Here is a 24,632-nt window from a genome sequence, read left to right as displayed (position 1 = left end):
TGAAGTCACCTAGCTTAGTCACCTTAAGCATGGAACCAAAATTCTGCCAGACGAGTTCCATGAGCACAGCTGAGAGTTTTCAAAATTATTTTCTAGTTCAAAATTCAACCTTCTTCCAACTTCTGTAGCAGTGCTTTGCTACTGATTGTTATTTTCCCCAATCATAACAATTAGCTGACATACAGAAAATAGTTTTTAAATTTAGAGTTGGAAAGAATCACATTGATACGTAGTGGACTTCTTGGATACAAACTCTTTGTTTTATTGTGTATAGTGTATTTGCATAAAAACAAGATCTTTTTTTTGTCCTTACAGATTATTCATCTACTCTAGGGGTTGACATTTACTTGACACCCTAATCTGGTGTTTCGAAGTCTCTCTCAATCCTCTTTCCTGCATTAATTGAGAGGATGACATGGATGAAAAATAAGCAATAGGAACTGATGAATCCCCAAGGACCAGTGATCCTGTTTTCATGCAAATATCTGCACTGATAAAGATGATGGAAAGAAAAAAATGCAAAAAATATTTGTCCTCAAAACAAGATTGTTTGTCACTTCCCTGGAGCATTGTTAAATGTTAGTATAGAGATAATGTGAACCTTCTAGGGCTGATAGTAACTAGAGTGTATCTTTTGGAAGACGAACCCTGCCCTTTGATTTGGTACATTTTTATGTCTCAGACAACTCTTTTGGTGTGCAGATTTTGGAATGCAATAATGTTTTGTATAGGTATTTGTAGCTTTTCATGATTGGGGCCCTCTGACTTGATTTGGGCAGTTAATTTATGTGAAATTCCCATGAAAAAAATAAAAAACTGCCTTACCATATAAAGAATTCCATTTCTGTTACTTCCATCTGAGTTCAGTGTCCTTCCTGTTTACTGAAACTATTGTAGTCACCTTCTAACTGCCCTCCCTGCCTTTCAACTACCTCATATCAGTCCATCTTTTTTACCACTAACAGGTTAATTTTTCCAAAGTACCATTTGCTTCTGTTTGTCCTTTGCTCTTAAGTCATTAGTAGTACTTCATTACCCATATGATAAAATTCAGATTCCTTAGCATGGCATTCAGAATCCTCTTCACTCGGGGCCGAGCCTAATGTCTAGCCTTCTTACTTCTCCTCTACCAGAACACCATGCATTGTCCTCATTTGAAATATTCTTCCCGGAACACTCCCCCATCTTCTTAATTCTATTCATGCTATTCCTTTTTCTCAGAAAACCCTCCCTGACCTATTTCTAATATTAGGACTTTTATTTGTCCTTCATTATTCAGCCAGAATCTACCTCTTTTATCAGCCTTTCCTTTTTATACCTGATCTGGAAAGTGAAATCGCTTTCTTGGCCTCCCAAATTGCTCCTAGAGCAGTTCGTTTGTTTCATTTTATCATTCTGGGAGATTTTTGGTACGTGTCTTATCTCTTGGATTAATTGTAACTCTTTAAGGTGAGAATCATATTTTGGGGCTGTCTTTGTAGCCCACAGAGTACCTGGCATATGGTAAACATGCAATGTGTATTTGCTGATTGAATGCATGATCAACTGCTTGATGCCTTTAGATGAAATGACAGATTAAAAAAATTTATTTTATTATGTATATATATTTTTATTTTTGGCTGCATTGGGTCTTCATTGCTGCGCGCAGGTTTTTTCTAGTTGCTGCGAGCAGGGGCTACTCTTCTTTGCGGTGTGCGGGCTTCTCATTGCAGTGGCTTCTCTTGTTGTGGAGCAGGGGCTCTAGGCACGCGGGCTTCAGTAGCTGTGGAGCATGCGCTCAGTAGTTGTGGCTTGCAGGCTCTAGAGCTCAGGCTCAGTAGTTGTGGCACACGGGCTTAGTTGCTCCACGGCATGTGAGATCTTCCCGGACCAGGGATCAAACCTGTGGTCCCCTGCGTTGGCAGGCGGATTCTTAACCACTGGGCCACCAGGGAAGTCCCGAAATGACAGATTTTTAAAATGAAATCCACTGACTTAAAACTGAAAAAGTGGAAGCGTCTAGAAATTGTTCTTTTTCTGGATAGTCTGTGTTTTAGTGATGAGAAGTAACATTTGAAGTTCTCATAATGTCTGGAATTTTTCTCTTATGACAGTGGATGATCAACCACCCATAGTAAAGATAGTGTGAAGCTTGTTGGTAATGGTTTGGTTTTATCTTCTACCTGACCCCTACTCCATTGCTATTATGATCTGGGCATGATCCTGATTTAGTCATGTTAAGTTGCAACAGAACGTACCTTGTTTTATTCCTAAGACCCATTGAACCCAGTAAATCCTACTGAATACTGATTCTCAACAGTTTTTGTCCTTTTTTAAAAAAGGTTTCCCCCGTCTTTGAAAGCTGCAAACCTTGTAGTAGTTATGCAGATGACCTACTTACTGGCTATATTCAAGATATTTTTAAATAGGATGTGATGATTGGGAAAGCAGAAGACCGTGCCATTTGAAACTAGGGCTAAAGCTTGGGGTTCTGATGCATTTCTTCTTTTTCCTTTTTTTATAATAGCTTTACTGGTATGTAATTCACATACCCTGCAATTCATTTATTAATAGTGTGCAATTCAATGATTTTGGGTATATTCAGAGTTGTGCAGCCATCACCACAATCAATTTTAGAACATATTCGTCACCCCTCAAAGAAATTCTGTACCCATTAGCAGTCACTCCTCATTTTCCCCCAAACTCCATAGGCCTAGGCCACCAAGGATATGCTTTCTGTGTCTATGAATTTCTACTGTGGACATTTCGTATAAATGGAGTCATATAATATATGGTCTTCTGTGACTGGTTTCTTTCACTTAACATAGTGTTTTCATTGTTCATCTATGTTGTAACATGTATCAATACTTCATTTCATTTTTAGGATTGAATAATATTCTACTGTATAGATCTATTTATCTACCAGTTATTCACATTATGTTTATCCACTAGTTGGTGGACATTTGGGTTATTTCCTCTATTCAGCTAGTGTGAGTAATACTGCTGTGAGCATTCATGTACAGGTATTTATGTGGACATATGTTTTCGTTCTCTTTAGCTTATAACTAGGAGTGGAATTTCTGGGTCATATGGTAACTCTACATCTAACCTTTGGAGGAACTGTCAGACTGTTTTCAATACTGACTCTGCACCATTTAACATTCCCACCAGCAGTGTATGAAGGTTCCAATTTCTCAACACCTTGCCAATACTTATTATTTGTTTTTTAAAAATTATTACATAATCCATCCTAGTGGATATATTATGAGAAGTGATATCTCATTGTGGTTTGGATTTGCATTTGCCTAATAACTAGTGATATTGAGCATGTTTTCATGTGCTTATTGGCTAGTTGTATATCTTCTTTAGAGACCTGTATTCAGATCGTTTGCCCATTTTAAAATTGGATTATTTGTATTTTTATTATTGAGTTATGTGAGTTCTTTATTCTAGAAACAGGTCGCTTATTCAATATATAATTTGCAAAAGGTTTTCTTACATTCTGTGGGTTGTCTTCTTACTTTCTGGATGGTATTCTTTGGGACACAAAAGTTTAATTTTGATGAAGTCCAATTTATCAGTTATTTCTTTTGTTGGTTACATTTTGATGTCATACCTAAGATACCGTTTCCTAATTTAAGGTCCTAAAGATTTATGCCTGTGCTTTCTTCTAAGAGTTTTATTCTTAGCTCTTATAGGTATTTGATCCATTTTAGATTAATTTTTTATATATATTGTGAAGTAGGGATCCCAATTCATTCTTCTGAGTGTGGATATCCAGTTGTTTCAGCACCATTTGTTGAAAAGACTATTCCCTTCCCATTGAATTGTCTTGGCATTTTTGTTAAAAATCAATTGACCACAAACATGAGGGTTTATTTCTGGATTCTCAGTTCTATTCCATTGACCTATATTTCTGTCCTTATGCCAGTCCCTCACTGTCTTGATTACTGTAACTTTGTAATAAGTTTTGAAATTGGAATGTGTGAGTTTTCCAACTTCGTTCTTCTTTTTCAAGATTTGTTTTTGGCTATTCTGGATCCGATGAATTTCCATAGGAATTTTAACTTGTCAGTTGTTGCAACGAGGTCAGCTGGGATTTTGGTAAGGATTGCATTGAATCTGTAGATCAGTTTGGGGAGTATTGCCATCTTAATGAAATTAAGGTGATTCATGAAAGTGGTATGTCTTTCTGTTTATTCAGGTCTCCTTTAATTTCTTTGAACAATGTTTTGTAGTTTTCAAAGTATAAGTTTTACACTTAATTTGTTAAAATTTATTCCTAAGTATTTTAATTTTTTGATGCTATTATAAATCGAATTGTTTTCTTAATTTCATTTTCAGTTTGCTCATTGCTACTGTAGAGAAATGCAATTAATTTTTGTATATTGATCTTATATCCTGCAACTTTACTGAACTCATTTATTAGTTCTAATTGTGTTTTAGTAGATTACTTAAGATTTTCTCTATACAGAATTATGTCATATGCAAATAGAGGTATTTTACTTCTTCATTTCCAATCATCTAGCCCTTCCTTCCTTTCTTCCTCCCTCCCTTCTTTCTTTCTTTTCTCTTTTCCTTTCCTTTTTTTTCTTTTTTTAATTTTTGCCTAATTGCCCTGGCTAGAAATTCCAGTACAGTGTTAAATAGAAGTGGCAAGAGTGGACATTCTTGTGTTCCTCCTGATCTTAGGGAGAAAGCACTAAGTCTGATATTAGGTTTTTTGTACATGCCCTTTGTCAGTTTGAGGATGTTATCCTTTTTTTTTGGCTGCACTGTGAGGCTTGTGGGATCTTATTTCCCTGACCAGGGATTGAACTCGTGCCATGGCAGTGAAAGCATGGAGTCCTAACCACTGGACTGCCAAAGAACTCCCTGAGGATGTTATCTTTTATTCTTAGTTTGTTGAGTGTTTTTATCATGAAGAGGTTGAATCTGATGCATTTGTTGTTGATTACACTTCACCATATACCATATAATAAAAATCTCAATTTGATTTATACTCATTTACTTGTACTGGTTTGAAATTACCTTGTATTATAAAGAAAAGATTGGTAAAAGTTATTAAGTAAATAAGATCACACTGAGTATATTACTGTCTAAAAAAGCTTTAAGAAATTTAGCTTATTTTGATATAAGTAGTTGCTTCTGCTAATTTATCATTTAATCCTGTATGTTCATTTAGCTGTTTCGGTAGGACTATTATTTGGCTAAATTTAATCACTTACCAGTTTTTAAAAAGCAGCATTTTATTGTAAAAAAGGTTGAGACTTCCCCATTAAAACCTATGTCATCCCTGTAGTCTACACTGATGAAGTTGTCTGTACCAGAAATTATTTGGTACAACTTCCTTCCTTCTTTCCTCCCTTTCTCTTTTCTCTTCTTTTTTTTTTTTTCGGTATGTGGGCCTCTCACTGCCGTGGCCTTTTCCGTTGCGGAGTACAGGCTCCGGATGCGCAGGCTCACCGGCCATGGCTCACGGGCCCAGCCGCTCCGCGGCATGTGGGATCCTCCCAAAACCGGGGCACGAACCCATGTACCCTGCATCGGCAGGCAGACTCTCAACCACTGCGCCACCAGGGAAGCCCCTCTTTTCTTTTCTTTCTTTTTTATTTATTTTTTGTCCCTGTGGCGGAGCATGCAGGATCCTAGTTCCCCAACCAGGGATGGAACCCTCACTCCCTGCAGTGGAAGTTCAGAGCCCTAGGCACTGGACCACCAGGGAATTCCCTGGTACAACTTTCTTTGGTGGTGGTACCAAAGAAAAACTTCTGCTTCCAAGCTAGACTGTGGTAAAGTAGACTTCTCCACCATCTAGGTATGTGGTTTTTGAAAAAGTGACCATTTGTAGTAGTTAGAAATTGTTTCCCATATAGAGAAAATTGTAAAGAACAGTTAGCTCTTTTAATTTCTTATTTTAATCTGTGAAGGAGGGCAGGGAGAGAATAGGTGGGACTCTTACACCCTGGATATTCTTCTTTGTGGCCTGACATCAGACTTCTTTGACTGGCTTACTTTACAAAGCCTGTACCTCTATCTATAATAGTTAAAAGTTAAATTAACTGTACTTGATTGATTGAGGAGAAAAATGATTTTTCACTAGCCTTTAACCTCTAGATGGCAGTATGAGTCTTACTGTACTTCTGGCTTTTCCTCTACCCATATCTCTTGAACTGGGTTTCTGATTTAGGTACAAATTCTTATGTCTTTACTGGACTACTTGCCTAACTTTGTTGATGCCTTACTTGATTTTTAACTTTTTATTTTTCCTTTTCATCTCTCCACATTAAAAAAAAAATTCCCTTCTTGTTTGTTTTTGTTTTTTTTTTTTTTTTTTTTTGCGGTACGTGGGCCTCTCACTGTTGGGGCCTCTCCGGTTGCGGAGCACAGGCTCCGGACGCGCAGGCTCAGCGGCCATGGTTCACGGGCCTAGCCACTCTGTGGCATGTGGGATCTTCCCGGACCGGGGCACGAACCCGTGTCCCCTGTATCGGCAGGCGGACTCTCAACCACTGCGCCACCAGGGAAGCCCAAAAATTCCCTTCTTAAGCAATGTGTATTTTTGATGCTCTGTTTCCCTGTTGTCAGAAATAACATTTTGCTTTTGATGAAGGAGATGGGTAGAGAAAACCAAAAACGTGGTAGTTTAATTCAATAGCTTCCATACCTGGGTGTAAGACCCTCAGAATGGGTTCAGCTCTCTCATCTCAGTTTATCTTGTTCTGTCCTTTGACTCTCCTGGTTATCAAGTGGTATCAGACAATGCCTTATTAAATTAAAATAGGAATGTTAGCTAAAATTGATGAAATAAGCTTAGATTTTCAAGAAGAATTTAATTGTTTTAAAATAAAGCTTTCAGGGACTTCCCTGGTGGTGCAGTGGTTGAGAGTCCGCCTGCCAGTGCAGGGAACACGGGTTCGAAGCCTGGTCCGGGAAGATCCCACATGCTGCAGAGCAACTAAGCCCGTGTGCCACAACTACTGAGCCTGAGCTCTGGAGCCTGCAAGCCACAACTACTGAAGCCCACGCGCTTAGAGCCTGTGCTCCACAACAAGAGAAGCCACCGCAATGAGAAGCCCGCGTACCGCAGTGAAGAGTAAACCCCCACTCACCACAACTAGAGAAAGCCCGTGTGCAGCAACGAAGACCCAGTGCAGCCAAAAGTAAATAAATAAATTTATAAACAAAAATAAAGCTTTCAAATACTTAGCCATTTTGAGTGATGAGATAATAGCAAAAGAAGGAAGTGTTCAATTCAGCAACTGTTTGAGTGCCTACTTCCTACAAGGTTCTGTAGGGGATATGAAGATGAATAAGACATAATTACTGCCCTTGTGCAGATTAAAGTCTAGTAGGAAAGGGAGATAAGACAATTAAGTAAATGATTCCTTTTTTTTTTTTTTTGCGGTACTCGGGCCTCTCACTGTTGTGGCCTCTCCCGTTGCGGAGCACAGGCTCCGCGACCGTGGCTCACGGGCCTAGCTGCTCCGCGGCATGTGGGATCTTCCCGGACTGAGGCACAAACCTCGGCAGGCGGACTCTCAACCACTGCGCCATCAGGGAAGCCCCAAGTAAATGATTCTGAATGGAAGGTAGAGGAGATAAGCTCCATAGAGTACTAAGAACTTTTGGGATAGGGGAGAAGAGGCAATTACATTAGATTGCTAGAGGAATGGCAGATAAGTTTCATTTTGTATGTCAATGTAGATTGATTAGTAAGGATTTCCTAGGGCTGCTGAATTGAGGATTTTGAGCAATCTTGATTCAGATAAGTCAATTAGTGTTGTCTGCTGTGGACCAGGGAAAGGGGTGTGGTAGTATTTGCTATTTCTGGATCATTGAAAATAGACCTTAAACAACACAGGTTTTTGATGGATGGAAATGGGAAGGGACCATATTCCAGGTGGAGTGAACATTTGGAGCAAGGAAGTTTGAAAGAACAGCTCAAGGAACAGTATGAGTGATTTAATCTGGCCTTTAAGGAGCCCAGTTTATATTAGAGGTCATAAGGAATAAGAGTAGGGAGATGGGGGCTGGACTGAGGAGGGCCTTGTACTCTTGGGGGTGAGGAATTAGACATAGGTAATGGGGAGCATGTGAAATATTCTTTAAAAAGTATTTTAATGGCTATAACATTAACTATATTTTCATTATAGATGGTTTGTAGAGATATTTTATTTACTAAAAGACACTTTACCACAAATCTGTTTATTATAAAGAAGAAAGTAGAAATGACCATAGCCTTACAAGTAAGAGATAACTACTGTTAACATTTGATGTGTTTCCTGGCCCTCCCTTTTCTCTTTATGTAGGGATGTGTGTGTTTACATTTTTTCTTGTTCCCATATGTATACACAGACATGCTTTTTAACATAACCGAGGCTATAGTGTATGTGTATAGTTTTTGCCTATGCTTTTTTTCCCATTCATTCTATCTTAAGTATTTTTCTGTGTCATTAAAAATTCTACCACTGAAAATTTCTGAGTAGGGAAGTCACACACCTTTAAGAGGCATCATGCATAGGACAGAATGTAATGGTAGAGACAGGAGGCTGGAAGCTAGCAAGGACTGTGAGTCCAGCAAGAAGAATTGAGGGCTTGAATGAATGGTGGCAGTGATAATGGAAAGAAGCATACCAACAGTAGATGTTTCAGGTATATCATTTTCAGGACTAGGTAGGTAAACTGTCTGGATGAATCTTAGGGGGTAAACTGTGATTAGAGTTTACCATGATGTTTTGAGCCTGCTTAATGACAGGGAAGTCAGAAAGAGAAGAGAGATTTGGTTACACTAAAAAATCACCTAATTCTTTTACATGTCCCTTAGTAGGCAGGCATCTGAATTGTTTTAGAAATAAGTACAAGCCATTTGTATAGGTTGGTGTTATTAATAGGATGAAAACAATGCTTTTGTCTAGTCACATCACCTAGGTAACATGTAATGTTTTAGATAGTTATTTGTTTTCTCAGGGAAATGAGTGTGTGAAATAGGATATTCATAACTTCAGAAATGGATTTTGGGGGTTCCTATAAGCTTTGGCAGATCATTAAGCCTCTCAGTTGAATAAATTACGTTCACATAGTTTTCTTCCACAGTAGTTCTTTTTCATTCAGTTAGCTACCTATAGCTATTCAGGAAATTGTTATGGCCTTTGTATATGGTAGACATCCAAATCTTTGTTAACTAGAAAAAAATTTCAGTAGTTTACATTTGAATAACTGTAACTGGCCCAAAATATTTCATGTTGACGCATCTATTAATTAACAGCAACATTTGGATTATATCAGCGCCAGGGTTAAGTCTTCCTATGAGTGAAGACTGAATTTTACATGTAGTTGGAGATTTGTGGGATCTCTAATTGAGAAGGAAGTATACTGCCAAATTGTCTTCCAGAAAGGCCCTTCCTACCCCTACCTCCTTGCTAACACCAAGTATTATAATTTTTTAAAGTCATTGGCAACTTGATAGGCAGAATATTAATATCTTGTTTTTATGTTCATTTCTTCACTTGTAAAAATGAACTTTTTTCATGTTTCTTGATCATCTCTGTTAACAAGGACTGGAATTGAAGAAAATATAATTTAAATTATTTTAACCTGAAAAATAAAGCCAGCAAACTTGATTCAAAAGCACCGTATGGGCAGTGTTGTAATCTGCATTTCTCAAGTACCAGTTGTTTTCTTTGTTTTATGCATTACCATACCATCTCACCATAGTCATTAGCATGGCATCCTATTTAGGTAGTAATGCAGTATAAAATCTAGAAATCCCACTTTGAAGGGATTAGGGGTATTCCTTATAATTAGAAATTGTCAACTTAGTCTTAAGTATTTTGTTTTTAAAAATGTATTACGATAATGGGGAAAAAAACATGCCATTATTTCTCATTTTTCCCTTGGTTAACAAATTAGGATACACAAAGCCTCAAATTACCTTTAAGGCTTATAAGCATTCATATCTTTTATCCATTAGTCAAGTTATTTCATAAACCCAACATTGCCTCTGAAATGGTTTTACACACAAAGAGGATTTTACCGTAAAATGCTTGGGGCGTTTTATTCTCTTCTGATTTGGGGGTGGGGAGGAGAAGGATGGAGGTAAGCAGGCAGGGCTTAAATTAATTTGTTCGGGGTTGGTTTCAAAGTAGCATTCTGCGTAGTTCTACAAAATGTATAATAGGTAAGGGGATGTACATAGTGAAAGAATTTAAAGTCAACATTGAATAACCAAGTGAATTATAGTTTATTTATACAGTAGAAGACAGTATAGCCATTAAAAATCTTGTTAAAGCAATAAGGAGCATTTAAGGACAGAAGAATGCTCATTATATGTAAGGATAATTGCAAGTGAAAATGCAAATGAAAAACTGCAGAACACAAGTCAGCAGGTTTTTTTCCTTCCTTTTCTTTTTTCTCTTTTTTGTTTTGTTTTGAGAGCATGGGTGTAGACAAATGACTGGAAGGAAAGATACCAGTATGTTTTAATGGCTATCTTGAGTGATTTAGAAAACAAATTTTTTCTGAAATTTCTAAATCATCAACAATGGTTACATTCTATTCTGAATAGGGGAAAGCTATCTAAAAAAATAAAGAAAAATTATGTCCCATTCTAGAAACAAAATTATAGTTACTTGAAAGATCTATCTTCTAATATCCTGCACAGTTAAAATTTTAAACTCTTTTATGGACTGTTTCTAAATAAAAATGACTAGATCCATTAACAACAATTGATCATTTTAAGCAAGTGATGAATAGCAAAGTGAAAGTTAATGATACTTCATTTCCAATCCTTAGCATGTCCTTCCAGAAGTTTGGGAACAAAAGGAATGGTAAGCTGTTAAGTCAGGGGCAAGAGATGATTTAGTTGGCAAAAGAGGCATCTTTTCATAAACAAACCTTGGCCAAGATTTTGTCCAGCTTTATGTTTCCAGCCATTCTTCCCTGTAGCTGGAGAACTGAACTCTAGTATTAACTACTCAGTAGGCGCAAAGAACCATTTAGAATGTATGTTAGTCTTAAATGGAATTGCAGCTGTTTGGTCAAGAAGTAAAATGGACCTAATAATTTTTTTTCCTTTTGGCTTGGAATATATAGCTTTGTTATGACGAAGAGGAGAGGAGAACGAAATAATTGCAGTAGGTATGCATGTGAGTTGAGTTTCTTTCCAGGCTTTGGGTGTAAGAATGACTGTTTCTGCTCCTGGGGAAGTAAACTGACATTTTCTGATTTTTTTTGGTTTGTTTATTCATTTAGTTTTTGACATCTAGAGACTTCAACAAAATGAAGAGTGTTTTTTTGTTTTAAATGTAATATCAGTTTCTTTTCTTTTTTTTCTTAGTTCGTAATACTGTTTTGTGTCAGAAATATGATCTGGGAGGGTGAGGATATTGCATGAGAATTTATAGGTGATGACAGAGCACTTTGCTGTAGGAAATCTAGAAAAATATTGACTTTTTGTATCTAGAAGGGAAGTATCTCTAACCAGTAAGTCTAAATTAAAAGCTTGGCAAAAGCTGCCAATGTTTGGTGTAACTGAAAAAGATTTGAGAAATATAATGTAAAAATAGAATGATATTTTTAAAGGAAGAACTGTTACATTTGATTGACTCTAGTATAGGAGAATACATTTAAAATTGGTTGGGTAATAGTGAAGAATCCTTTGAGAGGACAGTTGAATTTGACAGGGTGAAGTTTTGGATACAGAATACAAAGAGAAAAGAACTAAAATAAGACTTCAGATTCAGGATATAAAAATATTCCACTGTTCCATCATCTTTTTGTTCTTTAATAAAGTTTTCAAAATGGAATTACAATATACATAGAGAAAAATACACAAATTATAAGGTACAGCTCAATGAATTTTCATAAAAACACTCCCATATAACCACACCCAGAACAGATCAAGAAATAGAACCTTTCCTGTATATAAAACCTCCTTCATACCCCTCTCAGTCATTACCTGCCCTTTGCCCAAAGGCAAGCACTATTGTGACTTATAATACCATAAAAGAGTTTTGCTTGTTTTTGAGCTTTATATAAATGGCATCACAGACTGTATACTCTTTTGTTTCTGGCTGCTTTTGCTCAACATTTTGATTATGACATTCATCCATGTCATTGTCTTTAACAGTCATTTGCTTATTTTCATTGCTGTGTGGTGTATCATTGTAAGAATACAATGTGATTAATTTTTTCATTCTACTAATAATGGACATTTGGACTATTTCCAGCTTTTGCCTATTACAAGTAAATACTATGAGCATTCTTGGTACATGTCTTTTTATGGTACACGCATTTTTGTTGTGTATATAACTAGGAGCAGAATTGCTAGGTTGTGGATGTGTGTGTGTATAACTATCTAGCTTTAGTAGATAGTTCCAAACAGTTCTCCAAAGTGGTTATACCAATTTACAAGCCCACAGGCAATTTCATTTGTTCTATGTTGTTACCAACAGATACATTCTCAGTCTATTAATATCTAGCTATTAAAATAGATAGAATGGTATCTCAATGTAGTTTTAATTTTCATTTCCCTAGTGACTGATGAGATTGCTTTTTCATGTTTACTGAACATTTGGATAACCTCTTTTGTGAAGTGCTTATTGGTATCTCTTGCCCTTCTTTAAAAACTGGATTGTCAATTTAAAAATTGATTTTCAAGTGTTCTTTATATGTCTCTGATATGCATCCTTTGTCAGTTATGTAAATTGCAAATATCTTACCCCACTCTGTGGCTTACCTTTTCACCTTCTTTTTTTTTTTTTTTTTTTGCGGTACGCGGGCCTCTCACTGTTGTGGCCTCTCCCATCGCGGAGCACAGGCTCCGGACGCGCAGGCTCAGCGGCCATGGCTCACGGGCCCAGCCGCTCCGCGGCATGTGGGATCTCCCTGGACCAGGGCACGAACCTGTGTCCACTGCATCGGCAGGCGGACTCTCAACCACTGCGCCACCAGGGAAGCCCCCACCTTCTTAATGGTGTATTTTAATGAACCAAAGATTGTTTTTTCTCTTAAATTTATGTTTTGTCAAGTTTTAAATCTCTTTAAAAAGTTTTAAGAATAGTACAATAAATACTTGTGTACCCTCTACTTGTTTATCAGTTGTTAACATTTGTCACATTGGCTTTATCTATATATATTTAATTTTAAATTTTATTGTTTTATTCTTGAGCTGTTTGAGAACTAGCTGCAGACACCATGACACTTCATAAATACTTTAGCATTATTTCTTAAGGACAAGGACATTCTCCTACACATCTACAATACAGTTAACACACTGAAGAAATTTAACATAATACAATATGATTATCCGATATGCAATCCATATTCAGATTTCTCTAATTTAAACAGAAATTTTGAATTTTAGTTTGGCAATATTTTCCTTTTTTTGTTAATGCCACCCCTGTCATTTTAATTTAGGTTGTGATAATGTCAAAGCTGTAGTATTTTAGAAATAAATAGTAAATTACTAGTGTAACTTGGGCTGGCTAGTTCTTTTCTTCTCTCACTTATTCTCCCCCTTGGGAATATCAGAATATCATTATTGCTATTGAATGAAAAAATTCAAATAGAGGAAGTGAAGGTATGTTTTCCTCAGCTCACTGGTTTCCTGATTTGATGTGTAAGTTTCCTGATAATCTTGTTGAGTGATGCATTTTTATATGTGTTACCATTTGTCATTTGCAAATCCTTGGAAAACCACTTTCCTTGAGAAACCAAAGCATCTTAACTGTCTTCTCTGTTGACTGACTTGGGCACTACATGAGAAAAGAACTTGCATAATGAACTAACAACACAGTTGATGCATATAATGATTTTAGCATAGGAAAAGAAAGAATGAGGAAGATTTTAGTTTCACATTAGTAATTAAAACTTGCTTCACTTGATTGTAAAAACAGAAGGCAGATCTTTTTGTATGTATTTGGAAACCATTATGGCTAGTGGTATAAGAAATATAGAGTGAATTGGTAATATAAAATGGAAACAGCAGATCTAAGTAATGGAGAATTGTTAGAACAGAGAAAATTTGTTTGGGTGGGATGGGGAAACCACAGGAAATTACACTGGAGCCATTGATTTCAGTTGGATTATTAATGACTTAGTTAAGTGCTGCGCTTATAGACCTAACAGTTTGACCTGGAGTGGGAAATCCACCCTGTGCAGTGGATTATTTTAGAAACAGTTGAGCCCACTAGACAGGTTTCTTTTGAGGAATAGTTTTAAACATTAAAAAAAAAAAAAGGCAACAACTTCATGGGGATTGGAGATACATCTTGTGAAAATGTACCTGTGTCCAATTCCCCAGTCAACTAGAAAGAAAAGGAAAAAGAGCCTGAGGAAAAAGAACTTGTTTGGACATCTTTGTTATGAAGGTTTAGGGAATCAGCTTTAGCACTGTACACAGTTTTTAGTGGCTTACTGTTCAGCATAATTTTTCTTTTAAAGTTCATAGACCCTTTGTATAAATGAGTATATTTTAACTAATGTAAAACATGTGAGCAATGACTTTAAGTCCCTATTTCATGGATCCAGAACATGTCCACTGGAAGATTAGTATAATTGTTGGACATTTTGGGAGATTGTTTTTAAGAAGAAACTCTTGTTTTGGCTCATTGCCCAGCTTGCCAGCTTGCAGGATCTTAGTTCCCCAACCAGGGATTACACCCAGGCCTGGGCAGTGAAAGCACTGAGTTCTAACCACTGGACCACCAGAGAAGAGAACCTCTTAAGAGGCCAGAACCAAGGAATTATATCTTACCTATAATTGGTAGGTTGCAAAGCTTACGTCTGTCCAGTTTAAAGAAAGCTTTGGAAGAGTATACTATCTTATTATAGTATACTAACTTATAGGAATTGCATTTTCAAACTATAGCCTAAGAAACACCTCTGTTTGAGGAAACTAAGGCTAGTGGAGAGAAGAGATGACCTGAATATAACCTAAGGGGAAGAACAATTACCTGAAGATAAGTAAGTAGGAACCAGGTGATAAATAGCTAATAGGAAAGGACAAAATAGTGATTAAGAGCTTGGTTTCTGGAGTCATACAGCTTTATTATGAATCTCAATCTACCACTTAGGCAAGTAACTTAATTTTCTAAGCCCTAGTTTCTTCATTTGTGAAATGGAGATGAAAACCTTAGAACAGTAATTATTAAACTTTTTGGTGTCAGGACTTCTTTACACTCTTAAAAATTAATGGTGACCCCAAAGAGTTCTTGTTTATGTGGGTTATATGTATATTTACTGTTTCAGAAATTCAAACAAAAATTTTAAATATTTATTAATTTACTTTTTTATTTTTTATTTATTTTTGGCTGCATTGGGTCTTTATTGCTGCGCGCGGTCTTTCTGTAATTGTGGCGAGCAGGTGCTACTCGTCGTTGTGGTGTGCGGGCTTCTCATTGTGGTGGCTTCTCTTGTTGCGGAGCACGGGCTCTGGGCGTGCAGGCTTCAGTAGTTGTAGCACGTGGGCTCAGTAGTTGCGGCACGGGGGCCCTAGAGTGCGTGGGCTTCAGTAGTTATGGTGCACGTGGGCTCAGTAGTTGCGGTGCGTGGCCTCTAGGGTGTGTGAGCTTCAGTAGTTGTGGCGCATGGGCACAGTAGTTGTGGCTCGTGGGCTCTAGAGCACAGGCTCAGTAGTTGTGGCACACGGGCCTAGTTGCTCCGCAGCATATGGGATCTTCCCAGACCAGGGATTGAACCCATGTCCCCTGCATTGGCAGAAGGATTCTTAACCACTGCACCACTGGGGAAGTCCCTAATTAATTTAAAAATAGGAATAAACCCATTACATGTTAGCATAAATATTTTTATGAAGAATAACTATTTTCCAAACAAAAAATATTGAGAAGAGTGGCAGTTTTTACATTTTTCAAATGTCCGTAATGTTTGGATTGATAAAAAGTTGGATTTTCATATCTGCTGCTTCTTTCAATATGTTATGATTATCTTTTGTTAGGTAGTCCCTAGAAAACTTCACTGTTCACTTGTGAGAGAATATGTGAAAAAGGCATCTTAGTATCATATGTATAGTTTTGAACTCAGCGACCCTCTCAAAGGGGCTTAGTGATCCCAGGGTCCCCAGAGGTTTCCTGACCATTCACTTTGAGATCTGTTACCTTAGAGTATTGTTTTGATGATTTAACACAATATTATTTATAAAACCTTAGCATAATATTGGCACTTAATAGGTGCTTATAAATATTAACTGTTGGGCTTCCCTGGTGGCGCAGTGGTTGGGAGTCCGCCTGCTGATGAGGGGGATGCGTGTTCGTGCCCCAGTCCGGGAAGATCCCACATGCTGCGGAGCGGCTGGGCCTGTGGGCCATGGCCACTGAGCCTGCGCGTTGGAGCCTGTGCTCCGCGACGGGAGAGGCCACAACAGTGAGAGGCCCGCATACCGCAAAAAAAAAAAAAAAAAAAAAAAAAAATTAACTGTTGTTATCATTATGGGCAGCATATGAGAAGTTTTAAGCATAGTAGGCATGTAATCATATTTACTTTCTTAAAAGGCTCACTTTGCCAACATGGTAGAAGATGGATTGGTAATACAGAAAAATGGTATCAGGGAGACAAGTTAGATTTCTTTTAACTTCTCAGTGAAAATGGAGAATAGGGATGGGTTCTAGAAGTCTGAGTGGTAGAATGGAAAGGCTTAGTGACTGATTGGATATACTGGGGTCAGGGAGTTCTGGGCAGTAAGAATGAGGAATCAAGAGTGACTCAAGTTTCTGGCTTGAGTAAATATAGGAAGAAGAGCACCTTTGAGAAGAAAGATTGGGGAATTCAGTTGTAAGTGTAAGTGTAGGCTATCTAGGTGGATATACCCAGGAGATAGTTGAATGTATGAATCTAGAGCACAGGAAGTAGAGTTTTGGACATCATCAGTTTGTAGGTTCTAGTTAAAGCCACAGGTGGGAAGGCGATCAGCCAGGGAAGATGTGTAACATTAAAACAGAACCCTGGGGTCTTCCCTGGTGGCACAATGGTTAAGAATCCGCCTGCCAATGCAGGGGACACGGGTTCGAGCCCTGGTCCGGGAAGATCCCACATGCGGCAGAGCAACTAAACCCGTGTGCCACAACTACTGAGCCCACGTGCCACAACTACTGAAGCCCGCGCGCCTAGAGCCCGTGCTCCACAACAAGAGAAGCCACCACAATGAGAAGCCCGCGCACTGCAACGAAGACCCAACGCAGCCAAAAATAAATAAATAAATAAAAGACTTGACCTTTAAAAAAAAAACAGAACCCTGGTGTGGTAGGCACCCTCTGTTTATGCCTTTGTGTGATCTTTTCCTCTTGAGTGTGGGCTGGATCAGTGATAGCAAAAGTAATGGAATGCTACGTCTGAGATTTAGTTACAAAAAGACCATGACTTCTGTTTTGTCCCCCATCATGCCCTTTTTGGGGAAACAAGCTGCCATGTTGTGAGTGTGCAAAGAAAAACTGACTTGGAAATTATAAGATCCTGGTCGTTGGAAACAGACGTATTCTTCTACATACTAACTTGACAAGTTTCCTCTCTCTGAGCCTCATTTTCCTTGTCTGTAAAATGAAGGTAATAATAATACTTATTGGGTTCTTGAGAGGATTAAATTGGACAATGATTATAAAATGCCTAGTATGAATCTTCATGACCTTGGATGTAGCCATGAATTCTTACATATGACACCAAAAACACAAGCAACAGAAGAAAAAATAGATAAATTAGATTTCATTAAAGTTTAAAACTTTTGTTCATCAAAGAACATTATCAAGAAAGTGAAAAGGCAACCATTGAATTGGAGAAAACTTTTTAAAAATTGAGATATAATTGACATATAACAGTTTCATGTTACAATATAATGATCACTACAGTAAGTCTGTCATCACACATTGTTACAAATTTTTTCTAGTGGTGAGAACTTTAAAGATCTGCTCTCTTAGCAACTTTCAAATATATAATACAGTATTGAAAGAATACTTTTGCAAATCATATATCTGAAAAGGGTCTAGTACCTAGAATATATAAAGAACTCTTATAACTCAACAACAAAAAGACAGACAACCCAATTTTAAAATGGGCAAAGGACTTGAGTGGACATTTCTCCAAAGAAGAAATACAAATGGCCGATAAGCACATAAAAAGATGCTAAACATCTTTCATTAGTCATAAGGGAAATGTAAATCAAAACCACAATGGGATACCACTTCACACCGACTAAGATGGTAATAGTAATGATGATAATAATAATAATAGAAAATAACAAGTATTTGCAAGGATATGGTGAAATTGGAAGTCTCATATATAGCTGGTGGGAATGTAAAATGGTGTGGCCACTGTGAAAGTTTGGCGGTTCCTTGAAAGGTTAAACAGAGAATTACCATATGACCCAGCAATTCTACTACTAGGTATATACCCAAAAGAATTGAAGACAAGTACTCAAACAGATACTTGTACACAAATGTTCATTCAGTACTATTCATGATAGCCAAAAGATGGAAAGAAACTCAAATGTCCATTAACAGATGAATGGATAAACAAAATATGGTATATACATACAATAGAATATTACTTAGCCATAAAAATGTAGTACTGATACACGCTACAACGTGGGTGAATCTCAAAAACATTATACTAAATAACGGAAGCCAGACACAGAAGATCACATATTATTCCATTTGTATGAAACATCATGGGTATGTAAATTCGTAGAGACAGAAAGCAGATTGGTGGTTGCCAGGGACAAAAGAGAGTAGAAAATGGGGAGTGACTGCTTAATGGGTATAGGAGTATTTTGCGGGTGGGGGGGGGAGTGATGAAAATGTTTTGTAACTTGATACAGGTGGTGGTTGCACAATATTGTGAATATACCAAATGCCATTGAATTGTACACTTTAAAATCACTTTTAAAAATTTGAATTCACCTCAATAAACAAAAATGCATAGTATGGTATGTGACACCTAGTAAGCTATTGATAAATTTTAGATTTTACTATTGCCTAGTGCACCTTTATCAGGAATTTAGCTGTGTGATGTTGGGCATCAGCTTCCTCAGTTGAAAAATGAAGTTGTTGGACTAAAGACCTCTCAGATCCTTACAGCATTAAAATTCTATATTTTAAGATATAGTATTTAATTCTTGTATAGGAAAGACCCCCTGTTACTCCTCCCATGTGTCTCCTTTACTCTCACATCTCTAGCACACTCACAACATGACACTGGATGTGTGGGAGTTTTTTGTTCCTCAACTAAGCAATTCTGTGACATCAGCTAGGTGTTCTACAGTTTAACTCAATTCTGACACTATCTACCTGGAGATCATATCAGATTCCACAGATTGAGGGCTGGGTCCCTCAGGACTCCCCTCTGCCCCCTCTATCAGATGCCAACTATAAGTCCACCTGTGCTCTGGTTGTAAATCGGATGTTCCCACAATCCCCTCCTCAGGTTTGATTAATTTTCTAGAGCAGCTCCCAGAACTCAGGAAAACAGCTTACTTACTGTTTACCAGTTTATTATAAAAGGATATGATAAAGGATACAGATGAACATCCAGGTATGTGGCGTGGGGTGTGGAGCTTTCGTGCCCTCTCCAGACGTGTCACTCTCCCAGCAACTCTACATGTTCACCAACCTGGAAGCTTTCTTATGGAGGCTTCAATCATGTAGTCATGAGACATTATTAACTCCATTTCCAGCCTCTCTCCTCTCTGGAGAATGGAGGTTGGGGTTGAGAATCCCAAGATTCTAATCATAGCTTGGTCTGTCTGCTGACCAGCCCCCATCCTGGAGTACACCAAGAGTCACCTCATTAGAACAAAAGATACTGCCGTCACCCAGGAGATTCCAAGGGGTTTAGGAACTTTGTGTCAGGAATCGAGTCAAAGACCAAATATTAAAGTAAAAGATGCTTCTAACACTCTTAGGAAATTGTAAGCGTTTTAGGAGCTTTGTGCCAGGAACCAGGGGCAGAGACCAATATATATATTTTCTATTATCTGACTTTCATACAGCAAATATTTGTTGTGTATCTTCACGGTACTGTTCTAGGCACCAAGGACTTGACAGTACATAAGACAGAGATGGTTCCTGCTGTCATAGAGCTAACATTCTAGTAGATAAGGCATTACACAAATAATTATTTGCCACTAAGTTTTTCTAAGTACAACGTGGGGCAGGAATAGTTCTCCTGAGAAAAAAGATATTTAGGTATGAAGAATGAGTAGAAATTAACTGAGTGAAGGGAAGGGAGATGAGCTTTCTAGAGGAAGTATCGAAATATGGTAGTGGGAAGGAGCATGGTGCCTTTGAAGAACTGAAAGAAGGCAAATGTGACTGGAACTCAGACAGTGACTGCTGAAATAGACTGCTGGATCATGTAAAACTTCTCAGTTGTGTTAAGGATGTTGGACATTGTTCTAAGAGCACTAGCAAGTCAGTTAAGGGCATGGGCAAGCAATATTCAGGTTTTGGCCATGTGGAGAATGGTTTGGAGGGGGGCATGAGAAGAACTACAGACTAAGTAGGAGGTCATTGCAATAGCCAAGACTATGGTGCATAGAACTAGGGTACTGATAGTGGACAGGGAGAGAAGTCCTTGAATTTGAGAGTGATTTAAGACAAAGAATAAGTCTTGATTCATTGGCTGCAGAAGATGAGAGGAGGGGGAGGGAGGTGTCAAGGATGACTCCAGGGGCTTCCCTGGTGGCACAGTGGTTAAGAATCGCCTGCCAATGTAGAGGACATGGGTTTGATCCCTGTCCGGGAAGATCCTACGTGCCATGGAGCAACTAAGCCTGTGCACAACAACTGCTGAGCCCGCGTGCTGCAACTACTGAAGCGCGCACACCTAGAGCCCACGCTCCACAGCAAGAGAAGCCACCACAATGGGAAGCCCGCGCACAGCAACAAAGACCCAACGCAGGCAAATAAATATTTTTTTTAAAAAAAGGATGACTCCCAAGATTTCTCCCCTGGGCATGTAGGTCAGAGGCATGCAGACAACAGTGGAAGGACTTTTGCTTTTGGCTCAGATGAAATATCAGAGACTAGATTCACCTTCCCACCTGAAACAGTTTTTGTTCATTACAAAATATACGAACAGTGGTTTTTAGGACACTGGACATCAGGCAACAAAAGATAGTGATCCCTGAGAATTAGGAAGTAAATGAGATGAGCGCTGTGATTGTCTCAGCTTACTGCTTTGAGAGAGTTTCCAGGCTGCAGTGCAGGGAGGGGGAACCCAGGCAGACACCAGCAGGCTCCCTGAGTTGAAGAAACAGAGCTAAGCATCTGGAGAGACCAAGGCAGCTAGAGGTCAAGACAGAGTACTGGAGGGGAGAGGGCTGCACAGAGAGAACCCTGGAGATCTGCAGAGGGTCCTCCTAAAGTAATCAGCTGAGTACTGATCAGTGCAATCTTGTGAGGAAACTACTCGAGGCTCAAGAGAGAACCATCTGAAAGGATTACAGGGAACCGTGGCTGGCACCACAGGGTTTATTCCCACCAGCCAGACTGGAAAATTCTCATGAGTCAGAAGGGTTTGCCTCAGTAGTGGTGGAAACATTTGTTAAAACTTACCAGGCTGGACACTTCAAATATGTACAGTTCATCATATATGAAATATACCTCACTAAGGATCGATCCATCAATCAATCGATTGATTGATTTAATTTTTTTCCCTCTCCCCTCAAGGATTTATTCAACAAACATTTAAATTAACTAAAATGAGCCAACAATCACTGCTAAAAGTTGAGGGATGCATTGGGAAGCAAGGCGATCACATGGAAGACACACATCAAACAGTTACACAAATAATCCATAGTGAGGGTTGTGATGAGTGCTGTGAAGGAGAAGTACAAGATTCCGTAACAGCAGATATCTGAGACCTTTTCTGATCTGTAGGCGGTGACCAGAGAAGAAAGGCTTTTCTGAGAAAGAGACAAAAAGTCTGAAGTCTGTCGCTAAAGCTTTTTTAGAAAGAACAGTAGTGGAGGAACAGATTTGTAAGGGAAGACAAGTTTTTTTTTCTTTCAATTGAAGTATAGTTGATTTACAATATTGTGTTTCATGTATACAGGATAGTGCTTCAGGCTTTGTTTTTTGAGTTTTATTGCAGATTTTATTTCATTATAGGTTATTATAGGATACTGGTCTAATTTTGTGTGCTATACAGTAAATCCTTGTTGCTTATCTATTTTATGTGTAGTAGTTTGTATCTGTTAATCCCATACTCCTAAATTTCCCCCTCCCCCCCTCCCCTTTGGTAAGCATAAGTTTGTTTTCTATGTTTGTGAGTCTGTTTCTGTTTTGTATATAGATTCCTTTGCATTATTTTTTAGATTCCACTTATAAGTGATGTCATACAGTATTTGCCTTTCTCTGTCTGACTTATTTCACTAGGCATAATACTCTCTAGGTCCATCTGTGTTCGCTGCAAATGACAATATTTCATTCTTTATGGTGGAATAATATTCATATATATATATATATATATATATATATATACACACACATATATATATTATGGGCGCTGGTGTTTCTTCCATGTCTTGACTATTGTAAATAGTGATGCTATGAACATTAGGGTGCATATATCTTTTTGAATTAGTTTTTGTTTTTCTGGATATATACCCAGGAATGGGATTGCTGGATCATATGGTAGCTCTATTTTTAGTTTTTTAAGGAACCTCCATACTGTTTTCCGTAGTGGCTGTACCAGTTTACATTCCGATCAACAGTGTACAAGGGTTCCCTTTTCTCTACACTCTCTCCAGCATTTATTATCTGTAGACTTTTTGATGATAGCCATTCTGACTGGTGTGAGGTGATACTTCATTGTAGTTTTTTTTTTTTTTTTGCAGTTTCTACTTATTCCTTTTTTTTTTTTAACATTTTTTTTTTTTTGCGGTACGCGGGCCTCTCACTGTTGTGGCCTCTCCCGTTGCGGAGCACAGGCTCCGGACACGCAGGCTCAGCGGCCATGGCTCACGGGCCCAGCCACTCCGCGGTATGTGGGATCTTCCCGGACTAGGGCACGAACCCGTGTCGCCTGCATCGGCAGGCGGACTCTCAACCACTGCGCCACCAGGGAAGCCCTAACATCTTTATTGGAGTATAATTGCTTTACAGTGTTGTGTCAGTTTTTGCTGTATAACAAAGTGAATCAGCTATATGCATATGTATATCCCCATATCCCCTTCCTCTTGTGTCTCCCTCCCACCCTCCTTGTCCCATCCCTCTAGGTGGTCTCAAAGCACTGAGCTGATCTCCCTGTGCCATGCAGCTGCTTCCCACTACCTATCTATTTTACATTTGGTAGTGTATATTTGTTAATGCTACCCTCTCACTTCATCCCCGATTACCCTTTCCCCTCACCATTTCCTCAAGTCCATTCTCTACGTCTGTGTCTTTATTCCTGTCCTGCCCCTAGGTTCATGAGAACCCTTTTTTTTTTTTAGATTCCATATATATGTGTTAGCCTATGGTATTTGTTTTTCTCTTTCTGACTTACTTCAGTCTCTATGACAGACTCTAGGTCCATACACCTCACTACAAATAACTCAATTTCGTTCCTTTTTATGGCTGAGTAGTATTCCATTGTATATATGTACCACATCTTCTTTATCCATTCATCTGTCAATGGACACTTAGGCTGCTTCCATGTCCTGGCTATTGTAAATAGTGCTGTAATGAACATTGTGGTACATGACTCATTTCTTTTTTTTTTCCCCTTATTGTTTGTTTTGTTTTTAAATTTAATTTTATTCATTTTTTATACAGCAGGTTCTTATTAGTCATCCATTTTATACACATCAGTGTATACATGTCAATCCCAATCACCCAATTCATCACACCCCCACCCCTACCCCCCCCCACCCCCGCCGCTTTCCCCCATGTCTAGATCCATCCACGTCTCTACAAATGACCCAATTTCGTTCCTTTTTATGGCTGAGTAATATTCCATTGTATACATGTGCCACATCTTCTTTATCCATTCATCTGTCGATGGACACTTAGGTTGCTTCCATGACCTGGCAATTGTAAATAGTGTTGCAATGAACATTGGGGTGCATGTGTCTTTTTGAATTATGGTTTTCTCTGGGTATATGCCCAGTAGTGGGATTGCTGGATCATATGGTAATTCTATTTTTAGAATTACCATACTGTTCTCCATAGTGGCTGTATCAATTTACATTCCCACTAGCAGTGCAAGAGGGTTCCCTTTTCTCCACACCCTCTCCAGCATTTGTTGTTTGTAGATTTTCTGATGATGTCCATTCTAACTGGTGTGAGGTGTAGTTCTGATTTGCATTTCTCTAATAATTAGTGATGTTGAGCAGCTTTTCATGTGCTTCTTGGCCATCTGTATATCTTCTTTGGAGAAATGTCTGTTTAGGTCTTCTGCCCATTTTTGGATTGGCTTGTTTGTTTTTTTAATATTGAGCTGCATGAGCTGTTTATATATTTTGGAGATTAACCTTTTGTCCATTGATTTGTTTGCAAATATTTTCTCCCATTCTGTGGGTTGTCTTTTCGTCTTGTTTGTGGTTTCCTTTGCTGTGCAAAAGCTTTTAAGTTCTATTAGGTTCTATTTGTTTATTTTTGTTTTTATTTCCATTACTCTAGGAGGTGGATCAAAAAATATCTTGCTGTGATTTATGTCAGAGT

The 24,632-nt window shown here is 38.3% G+C and overlaps 1 protein-coding gene across 10 annotated transcripts in view; it reads left to right on the top strand.

Moving 5' to 3' along the window:
* The window catches only part of LIN52 (lin-52 DREAM MuvB core complex component), a 120,181-nt gene that overhangs the window by 16,496 nt on the left and 79,053 nt on the right, over window positions 1–24,632 (top strand). The window contains exon 6 of one of the 10 annotated variants that reach the window (XM_067730760.1): window positions 11,074–11,118. The exons of 8 other annotated variants lie outside the window; for them this stretch is intronic. In XM_067730760.1, coding sequence (XP_067586861.1) covers window positions 11,074–11,084 — 11 coding nt within the window. In that variant the 3' untranslated portion in view covers window positions 11,085–11,118. Of the gene's footprint in view, window positions 1–315; window positions 1,017–11,073; window positions 11,119–24,632 lie in introns of those variants that run through there. One more of the 10 variants, XM_067730754.1, reaches the window with a different exon arrangement.

The sequence above is a fragment of the Pseudorca crassidens genome, chromosome 1 (assembly GCF_039906515.1).
Source record: "Pseudorca crassidens isolate mPseCra1 chromosome 1, mPseCra1.hap1, whole genome shotgun sequence".
Lineage (NCBI taxonomy): Eukaryota > Metazoa > Chordata > Mammalia > Artiodactyla > Delphinidae > Pseudorca > Pseudorca crassidens.
The sequence above is the reverse complement of the archived record's forward strand: the minus strand, read 5'-3'. Positions and strand labels throughout refer to the sequence as shown.